A 20,567-nucleotide genomic window follows, 5' to 3' on the forward strand; every position below is an offset into this window, starting at 1 on the left:
AGATCTTCCCTGTTTTTAGACAGACCAATAAAAATTTCAGATTCCTGACTAGAATGCCGCAGACATCACAACAGCCTGGTGGAAAGAATCACTGGTCCACAAGTCAGACACCAATTCCATCACTGGACAGTATAAGACCTTGAGCAGGGAATTAGTCTGCGCCTCCATTTTCACATCTGTAAACAGTAACATAAAAGGACCTAATGGGAGGTGCCCCCCAAAATCTGAAGTTGAGTGGTCCCATCCTCCTAGCTCACACCTCCTAGGATGGCTGTCATCAAAAAACAGACAATAACAAGTGTTGCCGAGGATGTAGAGAAACCGTCATACAACACTGATGGGAATGTGAAACGGCACAGACACTGTGGAAAAGTTTGGCTGTTCCTCAAAAGGTTAGACATAGTGTTAACATATGACCCAGCAATCCCACTCCTGGGCACATGCAAAAATCCATGTCCTCACAAAAGCTTGTATATGAATGTTTATAGCAACATCGTTCATAATAACCAAAAAATAGAAACAACCCAAAGTCTAAAACTAATGAACAGATAAACAAAATGTGGTATGTCTATACAATGGAATATTATTCAGCCATAAAAGGAAATGAAGAACTGATACATGGTATCATGTATGAACATGGCTGAACACAGCTAAAGCTTGAAAACACTATTCTAAGTGAAAGAAGTCAGATAGAAAAGGCCACATGTATGATTCCATTTATAGGAAACGTCCAGAATAAGCAAATGTATTGACAGAAAGTAAATGGGTATTTGCCAAGGAGTAGAAGGAAGTGGGGGATGGGGAGTGGCTGCTAATGGTTGTGGGGTTTCCTTTTTTGGAGTGGTGAAAATCTTTGGGAATTAGATTATGGTTATGGGTGCACAACCCTGTGCATACACTAAAAACCATTGAATTGTACACTTTAAAATGGCCAGGTTTATACTATGTGAATTATATCTCAATTTTTTTAAAAAAAGAGCTGTCTGTCTTCTAAGAATGAAACTAGAAGCAGCAACTTTCAACGGGTGCACAGGGGTTAACCAAGCGTCCCACCCAAAGGGAGGAGTTGTCAAGAACCCACTAAATAGACTTGAGAAGAACAAATCATACAGTATCTCCAAAGGGCATCCTAGAGATTGAGAAATAGCTGAAGAAAGCTATTCTGTAATCTAACCCTCCTGTTATCACCAGTATGTCTAAGGAAAAGAGACAGGAGGGACAGACCGCTTTCTGAAAAAGGAGAGATAACGAAGAGTCATTTGTCAGTGCTCATTGTTGCAGAAATACGGTATGCTGATTCTGGAGGCCTGATGTCAGCTCCTTTGAGAGAGACAGCACTAGATCAGCAAGGCGAAAGTCTTACTGGAAGGAAATGTGATTTCAGATTCGGGGTAGGAGTTAGGGGAGTTTTAAAATCCTATCTAACCAAGCAAGCTTCTGCCTTCAAGCTGATGTGTCTTGCGAGGAGAGAAGAGGTGCCTAGAGCAAGTGAAAAATGCCACTATGTCGCACAATAGTGTGCTAAATCTGCTCTCCATTTTAAACATTACTCTCCTCCAAGTTTGGGTACGTGGGTTAGGCCTCCAGAGCTTCAGCCGAGAGCAAACTGCAACATGGATTTTCAGGAGTGCCTCTCACCAACTCAAAGACATCAGCTCCAGCAATTCTGCATCCCTCCCCCGCCCACCACCTCATCCCCCATTTTTTCTATTCCCATAAGCACATAAACATGCTTCTACCCTCCCCAGCTTAAAAAAAGAAAACAAAACTCCTTCTCCAGGCATTTCCCCCATTTCTCTGTTTTGCTCTATGTCAAAACTCCTCAAATGAGATGTCTATACTCCAATTTCTCTCCTTCCATTCTCTCTGAAACTGCAGTATGGCTTTTGCTCCACACTCTACAGAAACGGCTCGTCAAGGGCTTCATTTTGTTAAACCCAATGGTCAGTTTTCAGTCCCCTTTTACTTGCCTTGCCAGCAGTATTTGACACAGTGGAGCTCCTCCTCCTCTTTGAAGCCCTCTCTTCACTTGGTTTCCAGCACGCCGTCCTCTCCTGGCCCTCCTCCTACTTCACAGGTCCCTCCTTCTCAGCCCCCATTGCTGGACCTCCTCTTCTCTTCTACCTCTTCATGCTGGGGTGACCCGCAGCTAAATCCCAGGACTTTTCTTCTCCATCCTCACTCCCTCTCCCACGGCATTTAGGCTCTATGACTCTGGAGACGGTGCGCCATCTACACGCTGATAATTCCCAATCTGTCTTGAGCACAGACATCTCCCTAACTCCAGGCTGCTAGAGCCAGCCGCCTTACTCTAAAGCTCCACTTGGGTGTCTAGCAGACATCTGAAGCGCAACCTGTCTGGAGCAGACCTCATATCTTCCCTTCCAAACCTGCGTCAACTCTAGACTTCCCCGTTATTTCATGGCAGCTCCATCTTCCATCCTCCCCGTTGCTCAGACCAAAAATTCTGGAGTCTTTTTGACTCCTCTTTTTCTTTCACTGCACATCCATTCTGCAAGGGAATATTACCTGCCCTACCTTCAAAATATATCCAGAATCAGACTATATCTTATGACCTCTGCTGCTGCCTGCTGGGTCCAGCCCACCATCCTCTCCGTCCTAAATCACTGCAATCAGCTCCTAACCTCCCCGCTTCCTCCCTTGCCCCCATTCAGTCTGCTCCCTGCACGGCAGCCAAAGTGATCCTGTTCAGACACTTCAGCTCATGTCTGTCCCCTGCTCAAAGCCCAACAATGGTTCCTGTTTCTCTTGGGGTCAAGGTCCCATGAGGCCCTCACAGTTTTGTCTCCAGCATTCCCCTGACTTCATTTCCTTCTGTGCTCCCCTCGCTCTCTTCTCTCGAGCCATGCTGGCCTTCCTGCTCTTCCTCATACTCACCAGGAACCAACTTAGGGCTTTTCCCCTATTCCTGGAAAGTTCCCCCCGATATCTTCATGGCTAGCACCCTACCATCCTCCAAATTTTTGCTAAAGTGTCACCTTCTCAACACACCTTCCTAAATTTCCCTGCTTAAAATCGCATTGCACACACATCCAATTCATGCTCCCTCCCCCTTACCCTGACCTTTATATAGTTGACCCTTGAACAACAGCAGGAGTTAGGGGCACTGACCCTCTGGACAGCCGAAAATCCATGTATAACTTTATAGTTGGCCCTCCATATCCACGGTTCTGAATCTGCGCATTGAACCAACCTAGGATCAAGTAGCACCGTAGTGTTTATTTAGTGGGAAAAAAAATCTACGTATAAGTGGACGCTCAAAATTTAAACCCATGTTGTTCAAAGTACAGTGCCTGGCAGGCACACCCAGCAACCTCCACTCACTAAAACCCAGCATGCATAAAGCCCATGCTGAAAAAACCCCAAGTGATCAAAACAGTGGTTTCAGAAACCCACACCCTGGCCTCGTATATTCACTGACTGTTAAGCTTAGGAGGGCCCCAAAGAGCACTTAGTCCAACTCTCTCCCTCACTATGTAGAGAAGGATGCTGAAGCCTGAAGCAGTTCAGAAGCCTTACTTATAAGAAAATACTCTCTGAAATGTCCGTTTTCCTGCTCCTTCCCTCTCCAAGTCTAAATTATCTCTTCTTTAAAATATGTAGAAATAGACATTTCTGTGTATCCAGTGAGACAATTCCAAATATTAAATGCTTGTTACCTACAAGGCACTCAGCCCTGAGCAATCTCCCCCACTGAGAACACTGAGACAACTTGTGCAAAAAGAACTGTACTTTCTCTAAGCAGAAACCCAGCTACAGAAGTGATTCGTCTGCAGCCCTGACTGGCAGAGGAAGAAGAGCAGTGAACCTGGGACAGAGGTCCTGATCGCCACTCTGCCTCTGACGCACCCCAGGACTCGGAAGAAACCATTCAAGCTCTCTGGGCCTTGGTTTCCTCAACCTGTCATGAGCAGAGTGGACAAGAACATCACCCTGTTCCAAAAGTGTGTAAATAAAATGTCCTCTAACAGAGGCCTTTTCACAGACATTGAGAGCAGATCTGAACTTCCCACGGTGTACAAGGCCCTGCTCGAGCTGGAGTCTCTGCCTCACTCACTCCACTCTGACTGTGCCAATATTCTTCTCTCAGTTCCACACACACACACACACACACACACACACACACACGCACCAGGCTTTGTGACCACCCACCTGCCCTCACACATACATTCTCACATACGTCCCCATCCCCACAGGCACTCACATTCACACTTGCACACACACACACTCCCCACAAACTAGGTTTTCTCAGGTTGGCACCCTTTCATCTGGCAGGTCTGGGCTTTAACGTCAGCTGCTCATCTTCCCTGAGACAGACCGTCCCTTAGTATTCTCCATTTCGGCACCCAATGTTTTACCTTTATGTTACATACAACAATTTAAAATCATTTCACATGTTTATAAATTTCTTCCTTAGTAGACTCTATGCTCCATAATGGCAAAGATTAAATCTGTTTTATTCACCTTTGCTTCTTTCTGTTTTATTCACCTTTGCTTCTTATCCCCAGCATTTAGCACTGTGTCTGGCACCTGAGAGGCATTCAATAAATATTTATGTAATGTATCAATCAATATGATTCCAGGCCTTTCCCTCAATAGCTGATTCACTCCTCTATGACCATGGAAAGAGGACAGCAAATTCAAATACAAATCCATGTAACAGCATGCAATACTCTCTTGAAAAATATCGATTCATTGAGTTATGTAGATTTTCCAAATGTTGACACATTCATTGCACAGTATTTTTTAAAATACATTTGTTAATATCACTACCATCTCATTGGGAAAGTCCTTAAGTGTTTGGAAGATGTCAAGCTCGTGATAGCAGACACGAGTGTTCCCAAAATTCTAATTTTCACTTGAAAGCTCTAATTTTATCATTAGCAACACATTGCCAATTGTTTTCTCTAAAGTGACAGGCTCACTTCATTCATGTTTGAGAAAATGTCTGTCAAATACCCAAGTCTGAATAATCATTTTTCGTCTGTTAGCATTCTTTCAAATAAAAATAGTATTCCATCAAAGAGATAGATAAGTTCACAACTCAACCAATTGCACCAGTGCTTTTCCCCAAAGCAACCATTGTACTTTAATGTGTAGCCAACGTGCTTCATGCATATTTTGCACAGTTCCCACATCACAGAGAATATTAGAGACATTTACTACAGGGTAAAGATGTGTTAAATTTTTTTTAAATTTTCTTGTTTCTACTGTCTCGTCAAAGACATTCTTTTTTTTAAAATTTTTATTGCAGTATGGTAGCTTTACAATGTTGTGTTAGCCTCCACTGCACAACAAAATGAATCAGCCATACACATGCAGATATCCCCTCCCTTTTGGACTTCCCCCCCATTTAGGTTACCACAGTGCATTAGGTAGCCTTCCCTATGCTATACAGTATGTTCCCATCAGTTGTCAAAGAAATTCTTAGTTGAAACTGGTTTTCTCTTCTGAGAGTGTCTGACAATGAAGAATACAGTGACGACTAGTACAGTTTGGTGCTACTGCACTGATTTGTGCTAAGGCACCAGCAGTTTTATCCGTCCTTCCCTTTGTGACATCAGTGAAAATGTCAACACAGATGAAAAAGCAACACCTTAGTATTATTATGAAAATAATTTTAATCTCGCAGACCCCTGAAAAGGTTTCAGGAACCCCTAGGGGCTCACCAACCACATTTTGAGAACTACTGGCTTCCAATATTGCAATGGCTCATTCACAGCTGGAATAAATTAAAATTTTTCCCAAGAATGTAAATAAACAGCCTTAATACACAATTTTTAGAATTTATACTTTATAGTCAAAACATCTTGAAAAAGATTGTTAGAATGAACAAAGTTAGTGGGAAAGTTAGTGGACACAAAACTTTCAATTTCAAAACTTTCTACAAAGCCTCAGTAATCAAGATAGTGTGACACTGGCATAAGGACATATGCCAATACGGTACTGACATAAGGACAGATAATGTTATAAATTGAGAGTCCAGAAATAAACTCTAACGTTTATGGCAACCTGATTTTTGAAAAAGAGATCAAGACAATTCCTTGGGAAAGAATATTCTTTTTAAGAAATAATTCTGGGACAAATGAATATCCACATGCAAGAGAATGAAGTTGGACCCCTACCTCAAACCACACACAAAAATTAATTTGAACCAGACAAAATTTTAATTAAAAAGGCAACCTAAATGTAAGAACTAAAACTGTAATACTCTTAGAAGAAAATCTAAGAATAAATCTCTGTGATCTTGGATTAGTCAGTGGTTTTTCAGATGTGAAACTAAAGGCACAAGTGATAAAAGAGATGGATAAGTTGGACTTCATCAAAATTTAAAACTTTGGTGCTTCCAAAAGACACCATCAAGAGAAATAAAAGACAACCCACAGACTGGGAGAAAATATTGGGAAATCATTTATTTTATAAGGGACTCATATCCAGAACATATAAAGAACACTTACAACTCAATAATAAAAAGACAAATAAGTCAGTCAAAAAACAAGCAACATTTTTGAATAGCCATTTCTCCAAATAAGATATACAAATAGCTAGGAAGCACATGAAAAGAAACTCAACATTAGTCATTAGTCATTATAGAAATGCAAATCAAAACCACAATAAGAAACTGCTTCACACCCACTAGAATAGCAATTATAAAAAATAATACTAATAGCAAACACTGGCAATAATTTAGAAACCTGGAACCTTCATTGTTGATGGGAATGTAAAATGATGCAGCCACTTTGGAAAATAGTTTAGAAGTTCCTCAAGATGTTAAACATAGCTACAATATGACCCAGTAATCCTGCTCCTAGGTTTATGCCCACACCCCAAATGAAAACGTGTGTCCGCCCAAAAATTCGTACATAAATGTTCATAGCAGCTTTATTCATAATAGGTAAAAAGTAGAAACAACCTAAATGTATATTACCTGCTGAAATGGTAAATAAAATGTGATATTTCCATATGATGGAATATTATTTGGCAATAAAAAGGAATAAAATGCTAATACATGCTACAATATGGATGAACCTCAAAAGCATTATGCTAAGTGAAAGAAGTCAGTCACAAAAGACCACATATTATACGATTCCATTTATATGAAATGTCCAAAATAGGCAAGTCTAAGGAGACAGAAAGTAGATTAGAGGTTGTCTAGGGCAGGAGAGTGGGGGAAGGAGGGTAATGCAGAGTGACTGCTAATGATTATGAGGCTTCTTCAGGGAATGATAAAAATGTACTAGAATCAGATTATGGTGATGGTTACAGAACTCTAGAAATACACTAAAAGCCATTGAATTATACACTTCAAACGAGTGAACTTGATGGTATGTAAATTATATCTCGGAAATCTGTTAAAAGTCAACATGAGTCTAGGAAAGGTAACCATAGTCTCATAAAAAGAAACAGAATTATCAATGTTTCCTTTAGGAAATTTTCAGTAGCTGTAGTCAATTAAAATTTGATTTTTTTATAAGTCTGCACTAAAATTATTCACCAAAAACAGAAGCAGGGTATCCCACTGCTTTACTGAAAATGATTCATCTTTGATGCCCTAGTAATATCTGGGAAAAGGAAACACAGGTGTCTCAGTAGGGCTTTCTTCCAAGGTCATGTGATTTCTGAAAGTGCAACTTCTGAGTCTGAGGTCATCGGGGTGTTAATTCTGGGGATGGCTGGTTAACACCAAACACCCTGATCGAACATATGACCATATACATGTCATATAATAAAGACCACATCCTCAGCTCAGAAAAAGAGCTAAAGACATTTCTAATAGAAAGCATACTGAATACTGTTCCTTCAGGGACTGAGGATGATCCTTCTTAGAGTGAGATATTTTCCTTACTGGAATAAAGTAGCCATGTCTGACTCCCATTTTCCTTTCTTAGCTAAATCCAGAAAGAAGGAAGGAAGGAAGAAAGGAAGGATAGGAGGGAGAGACAGGAAGGGAGGAAGGAAGGAGCAACTCAGAGATACTTCCATATGTCTAAAGTTGTACAATCAAATGATCAGGGGAAGCACAATCAGGGCGCTGGAAAGAGCCAACCCTCCCTACCCCACCAGCCTCTGTCCCCACCTGCCAAACTCCAGACAGGGGCACAATAAGTTACCCTCCACAAAGTGGGGAAGGAAAATCCAGGCAGGAGCTTATGAATAAATAAGCTTCCATCCTATATCTCCACGTGCCCTTGGCTGATTAATCCTTACAAAATCCAAGGAGATGACTAGAAAGACACTTCGTTGGTGACCAACTTTTAGGTGACCAATTTTAACTCTCTGATTTAAGTCTTTAAAGAGCTTTCATTTGTGGATAGAAAAGCTAAGTTTGCTTCTGATGAAAACTAGAATCCTCGAAATCTCAGCTGAAACATTTGGAGTCTCTTCTTGTATACTATGTTCTGATGGCAACGAGGGCCCATTGTCCCCACCCGCTCTGTAGAATTACAACCCTCTCCCCTCAGCAATCCTAGCCAAGGAAAGCATGCCTGCAGATGAGTGATTACTCACTGTTCTCACTTGTGGTTTGTTGGGTTTTTTTTCCTAATACTCAACTTTGAAATTGGAAAGAAAGAAAAGAAAGGAAACCACATCCTTTGTGCTCTCGATATATAAATAAGAGCCAGTCAAGAACTGAAAACAGATTTTCACATTGATTGACGTGGGGACACCAGCCACAATGAGGAAGTCCTCTACCTTTCTGGCAGCCACTCTCTCAATGGTCATTTTTCTCCTTCTAATTCCTGAAGGTAAGACTGATTCTTGTCATTTCCATTATAGCAATTAAGCAAAATGGAGCAGACTCTTTGGCAGTATTAGCTAAGTGTTACTAAGAGGAGATTTTTTTCTCACAAGCCTTAACATTCTTTCTTGGATTCTACAGATATCTTTATTTTAGAAAGAAAAACATCCTACAATTCCTTTACAAAAGATAATAGAACCACCAGTGCTGCCAACTAGTGGCTTGAAAACTGCCAAAAAGGACACTGTAAAAACAAGTAAACAAACGAACAAAAAGTTCTTAAGTTAGGAAAACAAATAGGACCTTTCAGGGAAGGAATAGTGATGTCTCAGCCTTTCTTGCTGAAGAAAATGCATAGATAGCTTTAATGACAAAATGGACTATATGTCAATAATAAATAAATAAATAAACAATTTTTTTTAAACCTGACCTAGACACACCCCAAGAATCAGGAATGATTCGAATATTTATCATTATTTCTCTAGGTTAGTGTGTCCTTGGGAATACATTAGGACATTGGGAGCATCCCCGCATTGACTCTTTGGAAGTGCTATAGTATTTTGTATGAAGCTTATTCTTTGATGTACTAAGTAGTAACCAACTTGCCTGGTTTTGTGTGAGTTGCACATGCATCAGTTTGAAATGCTGTAGAAGTCATGGGATTATCACTAGAAGGGTAATAGCCCCTGGGTAGCTCTAGGTGTTTCTTAAAAACTTTCTGGGCAGTGAAAACCACTCTGGGGCTAGGCTGAACTGTGCTGACAAGTGTGGAGCAGCCATGGGTTTTCCGCACATTCTGGCAGCTTTTGGAGATGGAAGCGCTGGGCAGGGGCTGATGCAACAACCTATCTTACCAAAAATTCCCAAGGAAGTTCTCTGGTTTATCTTGCACCTAAAAGTTTTAGAAATAATAAGGTTGCAGGGCATTAGGAACAAAAGGGTGGGCAAAGTACAATAAGTATGGCATAGCACAACTATGTTCAGGCATGTTAAATCCTCCACAACAGTGAAAACAGAGCAGATTTTAAAAATCCAGTCTTATCTTTTCTTCAAAGGAAACAACAAAAGCAACTTACTCTTTGTTTCCTGTGGTCAGAGAGAGCAATGTGGGTCCCTAAAAGGAACAGCCACAGCAAAGCAAGACTTGATGCTCTGGACGGGAGGTCTCAATCCTTCTACACGTTAGAATCCTCTGGAGGGTTTGAAACAAAGCTGATATCCCAGCCCCAGTGATTTTAATTTATTGTGATTCTGGGTGGGAACCAAGAATTGCTAGTTTTAAAAGCTTCTCACCTGCTCTAAATATTATTCCCGAATCCTAGGTTGTGGGATATGGGGACTTTTTCTGAGGTGGTATATGTGCTTACCAAACACAAGACTCTGCAGAACGAAGTATTATACTGAGTTTATGATTTCTGCAGCCCAGACGGTCCAAAGATGCATCTTTGAAATCCATCTATTTGTGATACACCCCAGGAAAATTGAGATGTAGGTGAAGTTCTCTGGGTTTCTCTAAGTTCCTTATCCTTTTACTTCTAGAGTCTAGGACTTCCCCTGCCCAACTCCCTTCTGGAAACGAGAGCCCTTCTGGACACCCACTTCCCCTTCCCCCACTCTCATCATTTACACCTCATTGTAAATCTGGCAATGAGTTAGCTTTAATAATGGAGTAACAGGCACTGTGCCCTATTGAAGGAAACCTGAGTCCCAGCCAATGGTCAGGAGAAATGTTTGGGCAGAATCCAAGAACATCTGGTGTAGGAAGCTGAGAGTATATCACACGGGCACAAGATCCTCTCAACCAACAAGTATGGTTTGCTTCGTGCTTTGGTCTCACTGTTCGGTAATAGTGAATCTCTACTCTTGTTCTATCACCGAAGAAATTTGACTAAGGCAGAATTCTCTCCCTATAGCATCTTCTCTCCTCTCTTCATTGGAAAAGGGCTTAGATTAAACCATGTGGTTCAGTCTGGAGATTGAAGGGGAGCTTCAGGTGCAAAAGATATTATTCTCTCAATTTATGAATGAGAAGAGTGCAAATTTCAATAAGCAAAAGTCTCACAATGACCAAAGAACTCAAGGGTAGGGTCACAGCTAAAAGGTACTAATATCAGTCTGTAAGCTGTGGGGTTTTGCAAGGGCTTGGGGCGAAAAGGGTGGTTTTCAAGCTTCTAAAAGCCACTCTGCTTCCCCAAATTAATACTTAGCCAGAAAGGGAGAGGTGTGGGAGAGCACTCAAGGTTGTCATCATCACCAGCGGCTCCTGTGCACCTGTTACTGGTATAAACCCATGCACAGTTGTCTGCCTTTGCAAGCCCTGAGGCCTGAGGTCAGCAGTTGTGACAGATTTCCAGCCTGATAATCCCTGGAACGGCCAACGGCATGGTTTCTGTGGATGAAAGAGCAGGACCTTCTCAGAAAGTCCAACAGGAATGGGATTTACATTCAGATATCTGAAATCCACATGAAGATGGGGAGGATGCTCTCATCTCCCCTCCTGTCTAAGTGGGAAATGCATGTCTAGTCTTAGAAACATGGCTTTAGGTAGAACTCTTTGGAGGGGTCACTGATATGACTTGTCTTTTTCTTTTTAACAGATCTCTGTGTAAAAATTATTGGAGGAAATCAAGTGACTCCTCATTCGAGACCCTACATGGTGCTACTTCAAGGGAAAAGTATCTGTGCCGGGGCTTTGATTGCAAAAGACTGGGTATTGACTGCAGCTCACTGTAACCTGTAAGTGCTTGGGTTTAAAAAACATTTTGGAGATATTCTAACTTGGGGGAATATTAATGAAGAGAGTGAATACCACTAAAGCCACAAGATCTTTACATCACTTACATCTTTGACAACTTGCTTTACCCCAAAAGGGAGTTGAGCCCAGACTCAGCCCCAAAGAATCAGACCAGTGAGGAAGCAGCATCCAGAGCTCTTTCGGAAGATCTCCCCTAGAGCCACCCGGCTCAGGTGCTGCAAGTCTTTGCTTCTGATCTTGACTTCATCATGGTGCAGAACGGTGAAAATTTCAGTGTCCCCTCAGGGGCCTGAGCACCACTGTCAAGTAGAGAAAGCTTCTTTTGAATGCCTTCCTGTTTTTCTTATGAACTTCTCAGGCCCTCAGCCATCTCTTAACCACCGTCAACCACTGCCTTCAAACCTCTTCCACGGCTGGTCTTTTCTCCGCTCCCTAAATCAAGCCTCTAAACCTGGGCTGTCTATTATGATAGCCACTATCATGTTGGCTATGTAAATTACCTATGGCTATATATATTTACATTTACATTAATTAAAGTTAAATCAAATTACAAATTTAGGTCCTCGGTCTCACTGGCCACATTTCGAGTCCTCAGTAGCCTACACGGGGCTCCATATTGGACAGTGCAGATTTATAGAACATTTCATCATCAAAGTATAGTCTACTGAAAGCACTGTTCTAATGTCTTAAGTGAGACTAATATCAGCTGTGTAATGGAAAAACAGCAATGTGAATATATGGTTGGTGTAGTTTATACACTAAGCTGTGAGTGGTAATGACCTTCATCATTAATGCATCAGAGAGTCTGTTGATTTTATTAACCAAAATGAACCTTTAGCATGGAGTAATAAAAGGAAAGAATGCTGGGACCCTCCTGCAGACCACCATCCCCTCAAACACACACTCAATGCCATGCAAATAGGGTCTTCCACTAAGCAATCTATCTCTGAAAGTTTTCTCATTTAAGTCTGCTGTTCTCTTACAAAGATTTCTTCAGTGCATCAGTCTACAACTGTCGAGTGTCTTTTGCTTTTGTCTCTAGACTACTGAGACCTCTGCTTTCCAGTCATCTGCAACCTGATTCTCTAGTACAACTAAGGGAAGGTTGAGGGGACAGCAGCAAACCCCCAACGGAAATCCCAAGACTTGGCTTAGCTGCCATGGAATTCTCTTATCCTTAGTTTTTCAATGAAACTAGTTTAGCTTGTTATAAATAAGCTGCAGGTGATCATGATGATCATGATAATGATAAATTCATAAACAATTCACTTTTTATTCTTCAAAGTACACATTTTTTCTGAGCCACAAGCAAGTATTTCCACAGCAAGCATATTTACAAATGGGACAATGAAACTGATCAGCACATAATATGCTCAGCTTCTGATTTAAAGAGTAAACCAAATTAACGGTGTTGTGTCTGTTTTCAGGAACAGAAGATCCCAGATCGTTCTTGGGGCTCACTCAATAACCAAGAAAGAGCCTGAAAAACAGATCATGTTCGTTAAGAAAGAGTTTCCCTATCCATGCTATGACCAGGACACGCATGAGGGTGATCTTAAACTTCTAAAGGTACGGACCTTTGATTATACTTTTGATTGACTTAACAGTCATAGAAGCTCCTACAGTCTGGCCACCTATATGGAAACCTTTCTCAGTGCCCCAATAACTACAGACTGTAGCTGCGTAAGGGGGTGGGGGGGTCCCTGAGGGTTGGGCTAGAATTTAAATAAAAATGTGAAATTTTTTAAAATTCATTTTTATTGGATGAAATTCTTAATTATCTCATTCTGTTCACTTTTTGCTTGTCTTCCAACAGCTGAACAAAAAAGCAATAATTAATAAACACGTGGCTATTCTTCCTCTCCCTAAATTGGGGGATGATGTGAAACCAGAAACTATGTGTCGAGTTGCAGGGTGGGGTATGTTTCACAATAATTCACCTCAGTCTGATATTTTGAGAGAGGTCAATGTCACCGTCATAGACAGAAAAATCTGCAACGATCAAAGGCACTATAATTATAACCCTGTGATTGGACTGAATATGATTTGTGCCGGAAGCCTCCAAGGTGGAAGAGACTCTTGCAGTGTAAGTAAAATAAGATCCCAAACTCTAGCTGTTGGGTTAAGTCATGCAGATGTAGAGAACGTGAAGTCACTCTTTGCCTTGTCATGACATTGGATTCTACAGCGTCCTAGTGCTTTTAAAAAGAAGTTTGATAAAGCTCCAGTAAAATTAATTTATGTTCTCAGCTCAGGTGAGTTGTTCATCATAAACCATGCTAGTGCCTGTGTTGAACTACTACATCTTCTTGATTTTATATCAAAAACCACTAAGAAGCTATTTTTTCTCATTTTTCATATTAACATATATAGATCTAAGCTGAAAATATATATAACACTGAGGAGAGCTGAAGTCAGGGTTCTTCTAGGGCCTTCAGTACGTTTTCCCCATCTGAGCACCCCCCAAAAATTCCTCTGCCATTTAACCAGGTAAGTCTGAAATGCCTGCATTCCCAAGACAGACTGAAGATCTCCGGGGTAAACCCCATAGCTTCCTAGCACTGAGCTCAGACCCCGGAAACAACTTCCAAGCATGATCCATTCCAAAGTACACACAAGCCTCCCTACCATATACCCTGAGAAGGGCTGGGACTGGGCCCTGCTTAAAGATAGGAGTAGAAGAAACCTTGACATAGATTTAAGCTCTGAGCACTGGTTTGTCACTTCTCACTTCACTGGGATGGAGCTGAGCCCTCAGAGCCTTGCATTTGCAGAACTCTGTGTACAAGCCTCAATAGCCCTTCATCCGGCACCACCCATCCTCCCTAAAGCCGGAAACAGCCAATCTGGTCTCTAGACCTTAAATACATTTAAATACGCTGATTCTAAAGTTCCTTGAGAGAATACAAGGTCACATATTGGGTGGCTCAGGCACAAGAATAAAGCATGATTTACAACTAACTGCAGCCTCCCTCCTAGTGGAACCAGGCAGTTCCAAAGTGTTATCACTGACTTCCGGGAGCATCCATCTAGCATCAGATGCTCAAAGGAGACTCGGGAGGAAAAGCAAAGAATAATGTAAATTCCACGAGAGCCGTACTTTTTGTCTATTTTGTTCACTGATTTAATCCTAGTGTCTAGAAGACTACATGGCACATGGTAGATGCTCCATAAATGTTGACTAAATGAACGATGTTTGCTAGAGAAGAATGGTGTTTGTGGGAGTTTGAAGGAATTGACCTCCAAGGTCTAATTTTAATGTTCATTGATACTATATAGGGTGATAGACTGGCAGATTAATAACACAAGTTTTAAAATGTAATTTTCTGTTCAATGATTACTGTATGGATGAGTTGAATTTTATTTTGAGTCTTTCACATTCCATACGCTCTTTAGAGATACTGTTGTATAACTTATTTCAATAAATGTTTCTTTCTCATTAAAAAAACAATGGAGACTTGAGGTAGCAATTTCTGTCTATTTGAGAAGGGGAAGGACAATGTTGCTTCGGTTTCGTTCCTTTGGGAAGACAATTATCTGCTGGGGGAACTAGAAAACATGGCTTTTATTGGCCTCAGTGGCCAATCTGCATTTGACTATTTTATCCCTTGAGTTATTAAACATTTTGAAAAAATGACAAACAGGAGAGTTTCTAAAGCAGAGAATTTTTCTCAAAGTTAGTGGATTACACAAACAATAACACAAGTTTCATTTCAATTTTCACTGCTTCATAAACAAATCGAGAAAACCAATTTAAACATATTATTGAATATTCCCAAACATTTTGGGTTTTTAAGCACTAATTGTCAAGTAAGTCAAGGTTGGTCTTAACTTCACCTTAAGTGCTCCACATTAAATGGAATTTCTTCCATTCTGCTAGTGGTCATATTTGATGCTGGTCTTCATCATTCCTCTTGTTTTCCCCCAGGGAGATTCTGGAAGCCCTTTGATATGTGAAGGCATTTTCAGAGGCATCACTTCCTTTGGCCTTCCTGGGAAATGCGGAGACCCTCGAGGACCTGGTATCTACACTCTTCTCTCAAAGAAACACCTCAGCTGGATAGCTAACACTATGAAACATGCAGTTTAGATAACCGTATTTCATTTCATTTGCTGTTACTTCTTTTTTAAAAATTTTTATTAGAGTATAGTTGATTTACAATGATGTATTAGTTTCAGGTATACAGCAAAGTGAATCAGTTATTCATATACATATATTCACTCCTTTTTTTTAAGATTCTTTTCCCATATAGGCCATTACAGAGTATTGAGTAGAGTTCCCTGTACTATACAGCAGATTCTTATTAGTTATCTGTTTTATATATAGTAGTGTGTGTACGTCAGTCCCAATCTCCCAATTTATCCCTCCCGCCCCTTATCCCCTGGTAACCATAAATTTGTTTTCTACATCCATGACTCTACTTCTGTTTTGTAAATAGGTTCATTTGTACCCTTTTTTTTTAAGATTCCACATATAAGCGATATCATATGATATTTGTCTTTCTGTGTCTGACTTACTTCACTCAGTACAACAATCTCTAGGTCCATCCATGTTGCTGCAAATAGCATTATTTTGTTCCTTTTTATGGCTGAGTAATATTCCATTCTATATATGTACCACATCTTCTTTATCCATTCCTCTGTTGATGGACATTTAGGTTGCTTCCATGTCCTGGCTATTGTAAGCAGTGCTGCAATGAACATTGAGGTGCATGTATCTTTCTGATTTATGGTTTTCTCCGGGTATATGCCCACTGTTGTCATGTCTTAATTTTATCATAAATAAAATCAATTTGTATCACTGTACTTGTTGCTCTCCTATAACTTTAGCAGGCAAATCTCCACCAACAAAGTGAACCAGGGTAATATAGAGACCTTGTGAATAATGCAAAGGAGAGATCAGGGACCAGTGTCACCTGTGTCATCCATGTGACAAGTGACATGAAAACTTGGCTTGAATTATTCACTTCACTGATTCAGTGGGGCCCAGCAGGAAGGACACTAAGGTCAGTCTGTCTAGTAACAAGTACAGTGAAGGGCTCAGCAATTCTGCAAGAAACAGAAACAGCCAGTCTGGAGCATTTGGATTAAAAGGAAATGTTTGCCCTTCAAAGGCCATTGTTCCACATCAACACCTGCTATTCAGATTTATAAGTAAGAACCTGAGTCGATGGGAGAAGTAGAAACAGAAAATGCTTTACAGTATTTTCCAAAGGCAGGTGAGAAACAGAAATTAAAATTCTAGGGGATATTAATGAGGCACTTAGCTAGCCAAAAAAAGGGTACAAGGAAAGTCAGCCTCCTTTCTCAGTAGTTTGAATTTAAGCCTTGGATTATTTAGGTGATTTCTTGGTTCCCCTTGTCCTTGAGTCTGGGTAGGTCTAATCAACATGGTGGTTACAGTGACTGCCATCTCATACTAGGGAGTGAGTGTTGAACTGTGGCCTGAAATTTTCCTTTGGGAAAAAACTCAAGATATTTATTCAGCGTATTGAACTTAGTGGATAGTCATCAGCCCAGTAGCCACTTCAAGATGAGATTATGTGAACAGATTCCTTTGATTTTCATCAGTTCCTTTTGGAATATAAATCTTATATTTGTGTGCATGTATACATACATAAACATATACATACACACACACACACAGTATATCCGAACTAAGAACATACAGCAACACTGAGAGCAGCTTCTTAAAAAAATGAGGAAAATAGCCTGAAGACTGACCAAAATACTGGTTCTTTGGTTTTCAACCATGGCTGCCCATTAGACTTACCAGGCTCTTTAAAATGACCAATGCTCAGGTCTCACCCTTAGAAATTTTTATTTAATTTGATGAGAACCAAGACAAAGTATTCTTTTTATAAGCTCCCCAATGATTTTAATATGCAGCTGGGGATGAGAACCCCTATATTAGAAAGTGAAGTCTCATGCTGATATCTAAAAGAGATGCTCTAAGAGGATATTTTAGATGTCTGCTATAATCCCTAATTAGGATTTTAATAGCAATAAGAGGATGGATGGAGTATTCCCTACTGGCAACGTTTATTACAGATTTTGAAGTCCACTTAAAAAGAGTTGTATGAAACCCTTGTTCATTGCTGGTAGAAGTGTAAATTGGTAGAGCTTCTTAGGAAAAGTGGCAGTGTCTATTAAAACTGAATGAACACATATGCTATGTCTTAACAATTCTACTCCTGGGTATATACCAAACAGAAATGAGGGCTTTTTTTCCACCAAATACGTGTTTGAGGATGTCCGTAGCCACTTTATTCTTTTTTGTGTGTGTGTGTGTGATACTCAGGCCTCTCACTGTTGTGGCCTCTCCCGCTGCAGAGCACAGGCTCTGGACGCGCAGGCTCAGCGGCCATGGCTCACAGTCACAATCGCTCCGCGGCACATGGGATCCTCCCGGACCAGGGCACGAACCTGTGTCCCCTGCATCAGCAGGCGGACTCTCAACCACTGCGCCACCAGGGAAGCCTGCAGCTTTATTCTTAAAAGTCAAAATTGAAAATAACTCAAATATCCATTCATAATAAAATGGATAAACAATTGTTGTATATACAATGGAATATTACACAGCAGTGAAAAACTACATGCCTGTGTCATGCATGAATGCAACAATATGAATTACTCTTACAAATATAAGGTTGAGTAAAAGAAACCAGACCAAAAAAAAAAGAAAGAAAGAATATTTATGGTATGATTACATTTATCTGAAGGTTGGCATAAGGCAAAACTAATTCATGGTGACCAAGGTCAGAATAATGGAGGGGCATTGACTGAGTGGACACAAAGTAGTCTTTGGGGGTGAAAGAAATGTTCACGTCTTGATCTGGATGATTTATTCATATGATCTTGATCTTATTCATAAATTAAACACTCACTGAGCTGTACACTTAAGATTTATGTGCTTTATATGACTTATTAGTCAATAAAATTTTTATATTACAGAATTTTTGTAGCAGAGGCTTCTGTTTTGTGTATTATCTGTAAGTTCATTTTTTTCTTTACTGAAACCATATTCCAGACTTCCACCAAAACTAACAGTAGTAAAAGATATATTGCTATTTTTCTTAAATGAGTTAACACACCAGTATTAATTGAGAGAAGTGATCTTTGGTCATGTCATAGTGCCGTGAGATTGTTAAGATAGAAGTAACCACATCAGAATGGTGGGGGACACTGGAAGTGGCCTCACCATTTTGCTCCTTTCCCTGTTAAACTTTTTCTTATAGTTTATACCTGGCTAAATGAGAAGAAGATCAAATGAAACCAATTATCTTAAAGAAGAAGAGTGTGTATTGCAGGAATGTAGCATATTTGCAGCTTTTGGTGACCTAAAATTTTATAAGGTAAAAATTACAAGCACTACCAAGCAGATTTTCTGAGTTTAAAAACAGGGAAAAGAACAGAATGTATGGCAACTTGTCAGGAGAGTCCTAACACCCCTTGTATTTACTATTCCACTTTTCAATTATCAAGGCTTTTATTTGGTTTTTTTTTTTTTTTGAGGAGGGGTATTAAGGGAGTGTGTATGTATTGGTAAAAACCATTTATGACAAAGCAAATAAATTAATCAACGTATGTTAGCTGACACATGCAAAACATTCCAAAGGACACTAAAAAATATAACATTCTGACACTAAAAAGCACGTCATCTTGTTTGAGCCTCATGACAACACCATGGAGAAGGCAAGGCCAATATCCCTCAACTCCTCAATCGAATTGTCCGGAAGAAATAAGCATGTTAAAACTTAAATAAACAAAGATTCACATAGTAATAAAAGATTTTTTTAAAACAACTAGAATAGTTATATTAACACAAAGTAGGTGATACAGACTGATGCCAAGAGTTAAAGCCAGGTAACATCATTTCAAAACACTTCCTGGAGAGGTCAGGACTCATGTGAAGGTGCAAAGCTAAAGAAGAGAGAAGCAGGAATTCCAGGCTAGAAAGAAGAGGTGTAACAAAAGCATAAGGCAGGAAATCACAAGACTTAGTCCAGGGTTAACACAGGAGGGAGTGAGGATTAATGTTAAAAATATAGAACAGTGGCCTGATCAAGCTTGAAGAAGCCTTAGCAGTTATCAAATCCAAATTCCTATTCTTGCAAATGTTATGACATACCCAAGGTCACCCAGTAAGTTTATGGCAGAGCCATAACTGGTACAGGTCCCCACCTTCATGTTCTGGGCTCAGGACTCCGAGATGGAGGCCTAGGGGGTTAGGTAATGGGAGTCATTGAGAGTTTATGAGTAGGGGACGGGAGGACCAGCACGATGATTTTAGAAATGTAACCTAGCAGTAACGTGGAGACCCATGAAGAATAAAGACAGGAAGCCAGTTAGCAGGCAATTAACACAAACTGGTCATCAGGTATGCAGGACATTACTAGGGTAAGACAAAAAACAGAGAACAAGGGGTAAACTGAATAAACAGGAGGCTCCCTGAGTAATGGGAGGACCAGGATAAGGATGACACCATGATAAGAGAAAAGGGAGTCCCACAGAAGTCCTCTTTTTGAGAAGAAATAATATGCATGCTTAACCTAGAATAGCACTTTAATCAATGTTTTTCAAGTGAATAAGTTGTGTTTTTAATGTATTGAGTTTGAGCTAAAGACAAAAACATATCTCAGAAAAGAAATATCCAGAGACAGACAGAAGTATGAGGCTGGAGCTTGGGAGAAAAGTCGAGTGACAAAGAAGTGTTTAAAAATCTTTGCTGTAGATATTCTTGTGATTATAGCAGTGAAAATGCACCTCTAACGAGGAAAAGACAGAGAGAGAAGAAGAAGAAGAGGGGAGGAGGAGGAGGAGGAAATCAGAGAGAGAAGCATAGAGTCAAAGACAGTGTCTGGGAAATGCAATGGAATGAAGCAGGGCAAATAAAGTAACCTGAGAAGGACGGTCAGGAGAACAGGCATTCACCTCAGGAAAAGCACGTCATCTTGTCTGAGCCTCTTGACAACACCATGGAGAAGGCAAGGCCAACATCATTATTCTCACATAGAAACGAGGAAGCTGAAGCTGAGAGGGGCTGGGTGA

General features: G+C 40.4%; 1 protein-coding gene across 1 annotated transcript; it reads left to right on the forward strand.

Moving 5' to 3' along the window:
* The first annotated feature begins 8,634 nt into the window (after nt 1-8,634).
* LOC308616550 (granzyme A-like) lies at nt 8,635-16,322 on the forward strand. Its single transcript, XM_081232862.1, has 5 exons — nt 8,635-8,768; nt 11,359-11,497; nt 12,944-13,085; nt 13,333-13,602; nt 15,445-16,322. Exons 1-5 carry the CDS (start codon nt 8,699-8,701, stop codon nt 15,604-15,606), a joined length of 783 nt encoding a protein of 260 aa, XP_081088988.1. The 5' UTR covers nt 8,635-8,698; the 3' UTR covers nt 15,607-16,322.
* Nucleotides 16,323-20,567: the final 4,245 nt, after the last annotated feature.

This window comes from Mesoplodon bidens (genome assembly GCF_964165515.1).
Source record: "Mesoplodon bidens genome assembly, chromosome: 4".
Taxonomy (NCBI): domain Eukaryota; kingdom Metazoa; phylum Chordata; class Mammalia; order Artiodactyla; family Ziphiidae; genus Mesoplodon; species Mesoplodon bidens.

What these genes read in the sequence shown, in the direction of transcription:
- LOC308616550 (XM_081232862.1), top strand. Translation starts at nt 8,699, where the DNA reads ATGAGGAAGTCCTCTACCTTTCTGGCAGCCACTCTCTCAATGGTCATT. An exon ending in TCTCCTTCTAATTCCTGAAG is followed by an intron (nt 8,769 to 11,358) that starts GTAAGACTGATT and finishes TCTTTTTAACAG; the next exon opens with ATCTCTGTGTAAAAATTATT. An exon ending in ACTGCAGCTCACTGTAACCT is followed by an intron (nt 11,498 to 12,943) that starts GTAAGTGCTTGG and finishes GTCTGTTTTCAG; the next exon opens with GAACAGAAGATCCCAGATCG.